At 44.9% G+C, this 11,908-nt stretch overlaps 1 protein-coding gene across 2 annotated transcripts in view; it reads right to left on the bottom strand.

The window, feature by feature from the left end:
- Positions 1 to 3,222: 3,222 nt before the first annotated feature.
- LOC104918403 (teashirt homolog 1) overlaps positions 3,223 to 11,908 on the bottom strand; it is a 37,685-nt gene continuing 28,999 nt past the window's right edge. For both annotated transcript variants that reach the window (XM_010730149.3, XM_010730148.3), the window contains exon 3: positions 3,223 to 8,048. In XM_010730149.3, coding sequence (XP_010728451.2) covers positions 4,510 to 8,048 — 3,539 coding nt within the window. In that variant the 3' untranslated portion in view covers positions 3,223 to 4,509. The remainder of the gene's footprint in view (positions 8,049 to 11,908) is intronic.

The following is an 11,908-nucleotide window of genomic DNA, read 5'->3' as shown; positions in this document are numbered from 1 at the left end:
CGTGTAAATACCACTACAGCAGGATCTGCTATCAAGACTAGAAGGCATCTTCTGGTACGATCCTGGATGCAAAATTATACAAATTCTAGCAAACATTTGATTAATGAGGACAAGTGAAAGTAAAGCATTAAGGACCAAGAATTTTGCCAGATTTTTTTTTGTATCCTAACTTTATTAAGCATTAGTTACTAAACACGATTATGCTGTTATGAGAAAAACAAACCAAAAACAAATTGCTGTATTTTCAGCGTCCGTTTTTGGGTAGTCTGTGTGAATGGTAGAATTGTCACAGATCTTACACATTTCACAGTAAGAAGCCGAGGAAAATAGTTTAATCAAGTCTACAAACTGACTTAAATCATCATAAAAATAGAATGCAGCAGGTATCCTGTGCATAACATGTATACTGATAACTTCTTCCTGAATGCACCCTCCACAATGAGGCGTTTTATCAGGATCCAAACAGATTTCTCCGACTTTAGTTTGCAATCCGGTACAAAGGCTCTCAGTTGTTGTTGCTTTGTTTGTTGATTCTCTGTCAGACATTGTTTCCTTGGTTTCGAGGTATTTTGGAAGGGTATTAAGCTATATGTCGGAGTTGTGTGCAAAGTTGGAGGGTTTAAAGGCGTCAGACACATGCCAGGATCCTCAGCAGGAGCTTTGTCATTGTTTCATGGTTGACAATGATCTTCATGCCGCTATCATAGTCGAACCAGAAACAACAGTCATGGACATATGAAGCCTAACAAAAGACTGGGAGGATGCATAAATTATATACATCTGAGGTAATAACACACCTTGAAGCATTAGTGGCGAACTTCTGAGAACAACAAACATCACAGGCATCGGATCAACATGCCCTCCCTTAGTTCACTTTACGTCTCTGTGACTTGTAGCCATAGAGTGACACCCCTCTATCATTGTCTTGAACAGAGGATGCAAATTATATAGTAATGTACAGGAGAGTAACATCAATATATCCCTGTTCTATCTAGGCAGAGGCAGACGTGAGTTATGCAGGTTAATATTCCCTCCCCATGTTCCCACCAGCCCAGGTAATTTTGTTATTCCGTTTGTGCCCTCTGTCTACACCCACCCCTGTCTGCTGTACATAATGGTCCCAGCCCTGAGAGGAAGCAGGCATTTACTTATACAAAACCTTGAGGAAATCCCTACCAATCCTCAGGGCTCACGTTCAGCAGCGCCCAAAACACAAAGGCTATGCAAATCTGCCCAGCCTGCGTTTATCTACCCTCGGTTTCCGTTTGCACCACGGGAACCAGCATTGTGCCGTGCGTGGCGATTATCGCATGTAATTTACATAGAATGCGCACAGGAAACAGTGCACTGATCTCTAACAAAGCAGGAAAGAGTCTCTATCGGCTCAGCAGCTATCTGACGGCACAGCAAAATTACAGGTTTAGCTGTGGGGTATTAAACCTACAAGGTGTTTTTTATTTCTGGTGTGCAGGGAACACTATCTCCTCCAAATGTTGCTTGTTTATCTGCCTTGTTTGTTTTATAACCCAACTCTAGCAGCCCCTTTCCGAGGAAGCTGCATCTTCAGCCGGGCTAATCTGCCCTCTGCCTGTGTTTCCTTTGTCACTGAATCCGTGTATCAACACAGCGAGGTGCAGCCAGATCGAGGAGGTGTGTAATTGCACAAAAACACTCATGCTAATATAGCTGGGAGAGTGTGTGTGACTGACTCAGCCGACATGAGACATGTTGTGAGTGTGAGGAATGGAAGTCATAACACTGCAGCTTGGCGTCATCCATACAAAGGCTGGTACTGTAAGTACTCTATCAGAAACTTGAGACATGAGGGCAAGATGAGAGATCAAATTCCTGATGCAGACGCTTTACCTGCAGGGCTGCCTGAGGAAGAAAACCCCTAACTTTCCACTTACCTTTAGTAGAGGGTCATCTAGAGGTCGTTTTACAAAATGAATCACTTTCAGCTATCATTAAAGCTAAATGTTAAGGCTGTGGAACACGTTAAATGACCTCAAACAACAGCACACAAGAGTCGAGAAATCTTAGAAGAAGCAAAACATGGTGGGAAAAAGTTCTGCAGGAAAACAGACAGAAGGACTTAGGTGATGGAGAAGCTGCTTGTCAGAAAAGGTGCAGAAATCTTCTGTCATGCTCTGCAAGCAGCTATGCAAACATTCATTTAGAGGAGATGGAAACAAAGTCAATGAAGTGGACAAGGAGCTGGTTTTCTGCACTAAACCGCATCATTTTTGACTGACCTTAGAAAATCACACACCGGCTGTGGAAATCAAAAATGTTCAGCCAATAAACCTGTTCGCACTATCGATGCTGAAGAGACACTTTATCCTGCAAAGTTTTGATTTATCTGAACAGATCTACTAAAATAGAGAGGATGTGTTTAAAACGTGGCATTTGCAGCACACATGGGCATTCTGGCTCTGATCAATGAGTGAATGAGTGTCTGAGATATCAACTTTAGGTTATAACTCGGGTTTGTTTATAGTCTCTGCATTGACCAGCTTCACAGTTATGCCTCTGAACTGTGGCATCCAGTTCACAAACATCAATGTCACTGCACAGAGCAAAGACACGCAGTATATTTTCTTGTTAGCAGTATTGTAGTTGATCAGAGAAAGGGACAGCTTGCTGCTTATGTATCATCTGAATAGTTGCACTAATTATTGGTTGGTTTAGTGTGGCCAGTCAGGAGGCTATATCAAGCAGAACAGACACCCATCTGATTTTGTTCCAAGAAGACAGGCAAAAGTACACTGCCGTCATTAATATAACACTGATTCTTTGAGAACGGACCCTCCGAAGGCCAGTCACAAGCCTAGCATGTGTTTCTTACAGTACAATAGGCACCCTTACAGGCTTATCATTCCCGTCATCTGCATCATTATATTAATCTTCGCCAGTATGATGCGGCTCAGTCATCAGTTGTAAGTATGACACCAGTGACTTTTCTTTTTCTCTTAAAATTTGGTACACATAAAAGCAGACCTGTTACACAGAACAAAGTACGTAGTCACAGTGAGAAAATGAAATTATGAATCTCACCTCTGCAGTGCACAATATCCAAGTATAACCGAAAAAAAGAAATCCTCTTACACTGGGTTAGGATTTTATATGGGTGTGATTGCTTTAATTTGCCGCAGAGTTATGTTTTATACATGTTGAATTTGGTGCACCACCATGACAAATGAACACACAACCACAAATGTATGACTGTTAACAACTGCTTTGGGGTTTATTTTACAATTGAGAAATAAATGAAACAAACTAATCGGTGCTAAAAATTTTTTTTTTTTTTTACAATATTGTCGATAAAACATTGAAATGTATAGTCATTGTGCATCGCTTATTTATTTTCCACACCATTTCATGCATCAAATTGGATGCAAGTATAATTAAAATCATTTCTGTAAACCAAGCCAAAGAAGCTAAATTTGTATTTTCTTTAAAAAAGGACATTTTGTAGCTCTACAGCATATATCTATATACACCATCTGTTTTTATTTTTTATCATTTTTGTATATAAAATGACAATATAAAAGTTAGAGAATGCACACACCTTAAGATACAAAGAATGTTGAGCCGTTTCAAATGGTAAGATATGTCTTATGGAGTACTGACATTTCACTGGTAATCATTTACATGTAACGGACTGTTCTCTTTACAGTTGAATAAAGCGACACAATTTAGAAAGAGAAAGTTGTAACAAACCATACAACTGGAAAATTGCTATAAGGTGATACTTCACAACAAGGAAAAGTTTTTTGAGCAAACTTGCATACTGACGGCCATTCATTTTCACTGATTGACTCGTAACCAGAAGCAGCATTTCAGTTTTTCCGAATGTTCACGTGATCTTTTTTCTTATACACTGACAGATTTATGAGCAGGCCATTCATCATCAAAAACATTGCAGTGACAGGAACCCAAAAAGGAGAGGGGGGAAATGATAATCCTTGATCTTTTAAAATCAATCTGGTTTTGACAAATGCAAGATATTTCAAAACATGTCCTCTTTACAAATTCAAAATTCAACTGTCTAAGGTGCTACTTCAGTCTTTCAGGGTATTCTTTCATTCTTTTGGTGTATACATTTAATTTTCACCTTCTTCATATCAAGTATTATACAGTTTTCTCTCCCACCAATTCTTTTTCCACTCACCACTTTTACCATTGAAGCAGTAGTTGTATTTTTGCCATGAAAAGATTAAAATCTTGTGTTTAACCTTGATTCACTAAAATACATGCACAGATCAGACAAATAGCATATAAATATATTACAAAATAAGTGTAAAAAAGCTTGGCAAAACAAAAACAAATCAACATGAAAAGACATGGTCCAGTCAGGCAGTTATCACAACAAAAAATAATAAGACCGATTTTTTCTGGCGGCTCAGTTCGGCCCAGTGCAGTAACTGTGAACAATGTCATTTTAGTGCAATGAAATTCTAATCAGTTCCACAGCTGTCAGTCTCTACCCTCAGCACAAGACCCCCCTTAAACCTTCTCCATCTTGTCTAGCTTCTCCAGTTTCTCCAGAGCAGTGACAAACACCAGGTGGTCCTCTGGAGACTTGCCGTGGGTCTTGCTGAGGTGCAGTTTGACTGCGTGTTTGCTGACGAATGTCCGATTGCAAAGTCTGCACTGGTACACAGAGCCTGTGTCGTCCTCTGGCGTGGTCAAGGCTGACAGGGGGCTGCCGAATGTCATTTTGTCTGTGATCACCTTTGAGGCAGCCTGCTGCTCCCGTAGGTGCTCAGCTGACAGTTTGGACAGGTCCTTCAAGCTGAAGCCCAGGTGAGACTCCAGGTGGCCGATGTAGGAGGAGGGAGTCCTGAACTGGGAGGCACAGTCACCACAGAGGAACACAGGCTGGCACGAGTCCATGTTCTTGAGAAACTTGGTGCCCCCAGTCCGTCTCAGCTGGTACTTGACATTAGCCAGCCAGTGGGATATGGTGGTCATGGAGAGGCCTGTGAACTTGCAGATGTGGACCCTTTCCTGGGGGCCCAGGTCAGTCATGGCGTAGCGGCCCTCTGAGGTCTCCCTCAGGCTGGAAGCAAACTGTGCCTGGAGGATGAGGAGGTGTTGGGGATTCCAGTTGGACTGCCTCCCTTTCCTCTTCTGCACTGGTGAGAGGTCCTCTAGGGCGTCCTCAAATGCACTGCCATCGGCATCTGACTTCTCTGAGATGGAGGAGGGAGTGGAAGATTTGGGCGTCAGTCTTCCAGTGAGGTTCTTTACCATATCGGAAATGTCCATCAGAGCATTCTCTCTCAGAGGAGAGGAGACTGAGTCAGGGAGGGAAATGAGGGGTTTATTACCATTTACACTATTGTTGGTCAAGAGCACACTGCTGCTGTTGTTATTGTTATTGTTGCTGTTAGTGGCGGACTTATGTTTACTCAGGTCTATGGGCTGGTCACTGTTTTCATACAACTGATAGTGGTTGATGGGCTCAGCTGGCTTGCCCTGAGGAGTTGGGTTGAAAGCTGGCTTTTCCATCATGCTGTTGCTAATTTTGTAAAGCATAGATAGTGGGTCAGCAGCTGGGCTTACTGGTTTAGAAGCCTTACCCAGGTGAGTGTTCATGATTGACTGGAGCGCACTGAGAGGATTGATGAAAGGACTTTCCGGTGAGTGATCGGTGATGATGCCAAGACTGTTACCATTAGTTACTGGGGATTGACACGCCTCAGAGCCGTTCTTTGAATGGTTGTTGTGGCTATCTACAAGGCTCTCTTTGGGCTCCTTCTTGCAGATGAGCTCTGAATCTACACTGCCCGGGCTGCTACTTCTCATACCAGACGGTTTACCTACTGAAAGGTCATTTGGAGACGCTAACTGCTCTCGCTGCTCTCTCAGTGCAGGAGAGGGGGATTTTACTAATGATGGGGCCCGACATCGTTCCATGCTCACCATCTTCTCTTCCTTTTCTTTCTTCACAGTGGCAGCCTTCCCTGTCACTTTCTCCACAAGCTCCTCCATGGCAGTGACATTGCTCCTGAGGGGGGTAGGGGAGGATGGGCTTCGAGGCGAGTGAATGACTGAGTTGGGGTCATTCACCAGGCCTCGTAGCCCACTGTTAAACATTGGCTGCATCTGGACACTCTGGACCATTGGGGGTAGAATAGAAGTGGAGCTCTTCATGGCACCCTGCAGCTGGTAGGCTGCATGAATGCTAGGGTAGCCACCCCATGTAGGTGTGCCTGTCTGAGCCTTGCTGATGGCACTGGATACTGTGTTCTCAAGGGATTTAAGAATATCTAAACCTTCTTTAGGTGCTTCCTCCAGATCTTCTTCCCTAAGGTATTTATATGATGTGGCATCAGTCTCAGATTTCTCACCTGAGTCATCTTTCTCCTCCTTGATTTTTCTTTCCAGTGGCTCACCACCTTCAACCTTTTCATCCTCACCTCCTTCCCTCTTTTCCTCTGAGCCAGAGGACAGGGCAGGGGACACTGGCTGGGACTTAACACTAGTGGGAACAGGGAGTCTGGTGGTGGTTGGTGGCAGTGGGATAGACTGAATCTTCTCTTCCACCACTGGATCAAAAACCAGCTGTTTGCCTTTCTTGGATGCAGAATTTGTAACCTTCAAAAAGTGACCTGTGACCATCATGTGGGCAGTCAGCTGTTGCAGAGTATCATGAGAGCTCCCACACTCCATGCATTTGAGGATCTGGGCTTTACGAGCTTCAAACTGCCACGTGTAGCTCGCACCATTCTGGTAGCCATAGCGGTTGTTTGGTGTAACATAGGGGTTAGCTGCAGATTTTGTGTCTTTGCCAACATCCCCAAGGGATACACTGCCACCACCACCACTACCAGCATGGATTGAGTCTGGGGAGCACGGGGAGACTATAGCATCTTGGATAGCTCGTTTTTTAGCTGAACTTTGTACCAGTTTAGTGGCCAAGGCTGGCACTGGTTCTTTGAGAGGCACTTTCTGGTAATGCTTGGTCTTGATCATATGAACGCTGAGATCTTGCAGAGACTCAAATGAGTGGCCACAGTACATGCACTTCAGCACCTTCTGGGCATCCTCTTTCCCCTCCATCTCCATCAGGGAGCGCTTACGTGGTTTGGACCAGCGCTTCCCCTGCTCCTCCTCTTTGTCTTTGTTGTCATCTCGATAGTGGCCTGTCTCATTCATGTGGACTGTCAAACCCACCAGTGTATCATAGGCAGCGCTGCAGTCTTTGCAGCGAAACTTGCTTGCACCAGTGAAAACAGAGCCATACAGCTTGTTGTTCTGCCGGTAGAGCTGCACTGTGCTGAAGAGGCTGGGCTCCGGTAAAAGGTGGTAGGGGGTCTGCTGAAGAGTTTTGGCAAGTGCTGCCTGGTGCCAGTCATAAGCCACACCACTACCATTACTAGCCCCACCACTGCTGCCCCCACTGCTGCTGGTTGCACTGTGGCTGCTGACAGAGCAAGCTGCTGTGCCATTAGTATTGCCACTTGTGCTGCTTGTGTGGTTGACAGTGGTGCTGGAGCTTCTGCCATTATGGTGACTGCTAGCCACATTGACCCCGCTGCTCTTGTTTGTGGTTGTAGTTATGGAGACAGGAGCAGTAGACGCAGGCTCTGGAGTGGTGAGGGCACTGTTGACACTGCCAGCTGCAGCAGGCTTAGATTTCATGATGTCCATTGTGATACTGGACCAAGAGGCATCTGAGATGAGGTTTGCATAGACGGCTTTCATCTGTGCCAGGCTATCCTGGAAAGAGAGGCCGTTGTTGGGGCGGAAGGGCAAAGCTGTGCCTTCCCTCTCCTGACCGTCTCTGGAAGAGGTGCTCTTGAAGTCCGGAAGTCGGTCGCTGGCATCACTGAGTGGAGACCCATATCCAGCGTCAGGGTTAGTGCCATTGCTGAGTGGAGAGTCTCTGTAACTAGGTGGCTGGCCTCCATCCGCATCTTCCTCTTCCTCATTGCACAGGAACTCAGTGTCCTGGCCGTCTAATGAGAGGCCGTCATCCTGCAGGTGCTCTTCCTCATCTTGAGCGGGTGCCTTAAGCTCATCCTCGGGCATGTATGCTGGAGAGAAAGAGAGCAGGGAGACAAAAAAGGGGAGGAAAGAAAAGAGGAAAAAAAGAGGTCAGCTCAGTGAAATTAAAGATTTACAGCACACTAACAGGACCACTGTCAAAATAACATAGAATGAATACTCAATGATGGGAAATGTGGGCTTTTATTCTTATCCAGTGTGAGCGTATGTATGCATGCATGAGTTTGTGTATTTTACACACATGTGGCTCTGAAAGCCAGTGGTGAAAAAAGCCTCCAAGGGAAAAATAAATCACTGAGCTTCTGACAGTTGTCCTTTTCCTTCCCAACTCCCTATTCTTCCACACATGCCTCATGTTCCCCAGGAAATGACTGGCTGTTTGGCCTTGTTAGCCAGCTGCATGCTTGTATGTTCAATTCCCCTCTCGTTCTCTGTCTTTCTCTCTCTTCCTCAAGTTCTCACTCATCCAGTCCGTGAAGTTCAAGCTCCTTACATGTTCGGGTTATGCAACTGATCGGACATGAAAAAAAACAAAACACTAATTTGGAGATATTGCAGCTTTTCCTAATCCACTCAGATGAGCTGAAGGTCATTTTCATTTGAGCTAATAAGCTAGAGCTGGCAAAACAATGGTACTTGGATGGAGAATGCCACAATGATTGGTGAAGGAAGGAGTCTGGGGCAGGCCGTTTAAACATTTGCAAAATGTACTACTGTTCTGTGATCCAAAATGGCATAGACAATGCCTAACAAAAAAGACAGATTAAAAGAGGAAAGCGAACACAAGATCAAAGATTGAGGCGTGGAGAAAGAGAAATAAACAAGACTGAGATGTAACAGGTTTACCAGTAAAATGTATGAAGGCAAATGAGATAGAAGGCTAGACCGTGTGTGTGTGTGTGTGTGTTTGTGCGTGTGCGTGTGTGTGTGCGAGCTAGGCAAGACACAGCAAGCATCAGTAAGTAGGAGAGACAGGAGGTGGTTAGGGGGAGAACAAGTGAATGAAAAGAAGATGTGGGGGAGAAAGAAAAAGTGAGCAGGAGGTGCTGGGTTTGGTGGGCGGGGAGAGGGGGGTGTAAGAGAGAGAAAAGGGAGAAAGAAAAGAGAGAGAGAGCGAGAGAGGGAGAGAAAGAGAGAGGGTGAGGGAGGCAGGGAGACAGGAAAGACGGCCCCCTAGCTTCTTCCTTTATCTCCTTCCTGCATGGTGAGATGTGTGTCCTAGATGCCAGTATCAGTCTCTCCTGATGAAACAGATGTGCTGTCAGCTTCAAACGGCACGCTAACCTGTCATATCATAATCTAAGTGGACATAATACCTGATATATATACACTGGCACCATTTACTGCTGCCTGAGAGGAGATGGGTGGAGGAGGTGGGGGAGGTGAGCAGCTGCACCATCGACTGTGACTGTGTGATGATGTGCATGCGTGTGCGTGCGAGTGCGCCTCAGTAAGTGCTTTGCAAATGCGTGTTTGTCCGCATGCTCACCTTCCCATGCCTATGTGTGTGTACTTTACACACTCTGCAGCTCATACATGTTTGCTCTTACAGTGCAAACCTGAACCCACCGACCATAATATTGCCTATAAGTCTGAGTTCGCTGTGTGCTACTGATACACCCTTCTCCAAATGAGCAACATACTCCCCTAACGCTTGACAGGATTTCAGTGAAATGAGAGCACTACAGGAGAACCTGGCTGCGCTTCAATCCCACTGACAGACTGAGACCGAGACAGTTTCTAAAACTCCTGAAAATCCCTAACACAGCAGATTAGCATTATGTGCTGTACTCTCTACAACACATCTGCAGTGTCTTCTGTTACAGTGCCTTCCCCCTCACTAACCTGCCTCCAGAACAGGAGGCTATCAATACATATCATCCATTTAATATACAAAGCACCCTGCAGAACGGCTATCCGTTCTTTACAAGCCCACACAAACAGTGCAAACATACAGTAGGAATTACCTATGTGAGTCACTCTCATCGGCTGCAGCAAAAAAAAAAAAAAAAAANNGCAAAAAAAAAAAAAAAAAAAAAAAGCTAAACCCCAATAATTGGCAGTGCTTAATACATGCACACTCATACACTCTCTCTCTCTTTCGCTCTCTCTCTCTCTCTCTCTCTCTCTCTCACACACACACACACACACACACACACACACACAGGCAGCAGGAATGAGAAGCAGCAGATCAGAAATATCTCTGGGTGAGTGACAAAACACAGACTGCAGCAGGGAGGGGCTTCGAACAATGAGCAGGTCGCCAGGGAACCCTTTGACGATCCCTGTCAATCAATGCCTGTCCTGCCATGTTGTCATGGAAACAACAAAGAGGGAGATATCAAAAGCACACAGACAAAAGACTGGCAGAGACAGACATCTGTAAAAATCACAGGCAGAAAGTGGACGTTTTCGCAAACCATAAATGTACAATACCAGTGATGAAACGTGGCTAACGGTAGTCTGAAATAAATGATCTCTCCATCTGTTTTGAGATGCCGCATCTATTCTGACAGATTGCTAACATCTGAGGCACGAGGAAGGAAAAATATTAAGAGCAACACATCAACTCTATCCCTTCAATCACTGCAACTTGAAGATGTGTGATTTTGACTAGCGACTAAATTAAGCCCCTTCTCTTGTCCTGGACGCACATATGCGGAGCAACACCAACAGTAAGGGGCGGGCTTGGGAAGGGGCAGGGCTGGCATGCCGTCCCTGGCGGTTTGGTTTGCCGAGTGGGTGATGGCTGTGAGCAGGGCCATCTGCACGGGCGCCAAAGCGCCTGTCACTTTTGCTCGGGGACGTGCCGCCATCAAGGAGACAGGCGGCAGCGTGGCCAGGATAGCACTGCAGACTCACTGTCAGAAGCAGCAGCAATCAAGCCCACCACCAGCCACGCCAGATCACCAACAACACATGCCGGGGGAAGCAGGAATTAGCCTCCCAGCGCATCACTGATCTTCCAATACCTACACATAAGGTCAATATACTGTTAAAGGGATCTAAAATATGTTAAGTATCAGAAATGGATTGTAGTAGACCTTTTGGATGTTATGATGGTCTTTTTAAAATGCACAATGCACAAACTGACTCACATACACACACTCTGTAAAAACAGGTTTTATCAAAGGTTTCATGTCGCAGGCTAAGTATACTCTGGTCAACACTTATTTGATTAGAGATAAGAGCTCAAGTGTGTGTTTTGTTCTCATCTGCCTTATTTATTATTATTATTTAAATGAGAGAGTTCCTGAAGGACTTCGGCAACTAAAGTACCCATGAAGCACCCTTGATTCTGATTTTTACCTAATGTATAAACATTAAAGAATGTTATGCGTCATTACAGATTTGCAATCTGTGATCAAGTTTGTGCATTAAACACAGCTCTCAGAGACCAGACCGGAGTTAAGTGTGTGCTTAGTCCCACTGTCCAGAAACACACACAGTCTGATATGTTGCTTTTTTTTTCCTGATGTACACACAGGGCGTCACAATAGGACCTGATCGACCTAACTACAGATCATCTCTAAAACATTCTCCCTCAAACACGGCTTGACTTTATGTATGACTTGATTTTTGTAAATGATACCGAATGAAATATAACCAGCAGACACGTCAGCATTTTGGCAAGGAGCGAAGCAGAAACATATCACTCCTATTCAAAACTTTGCTATCTTTCTCAGTCCTGCCCTTTTTTTTTTTTTTTTGCCTTCTCCCTTTTCTTTGCTGAGAGTCTGCTGGTTGTTAAATCAATAAAACTCTCTGTCAGGCTCGCGGAGCTTCACCATTTGGCCGCTGTCAAATCCAAACAAACCAGATAAGAAAGGCAGAAAGGCGATGAAACGAGAGAGAGAGAGAGAGAGAGAGAGAGAGAGAGAGAGAGAGA

The sequence above is a fragment of the Larimichthys crocea genome, chromosome XIII (genome assembly GCF_000972845.2).
Source record: "Larimichthys crocea isolate SSNF chromosome XIII, L_crocea_2.0, whole genome shotgun sequence".
Classification (NCBI taxonomy): Eukaryota; Metazoa; Chordata; class Actinopteri; family Sciaenidae; genus Larimichthys; species Larimichthys crocea.
Note: the sequence above shows the minus strand (reverse complement) of the source record. Positions and strands in the feature narration are given on the sequence as shown.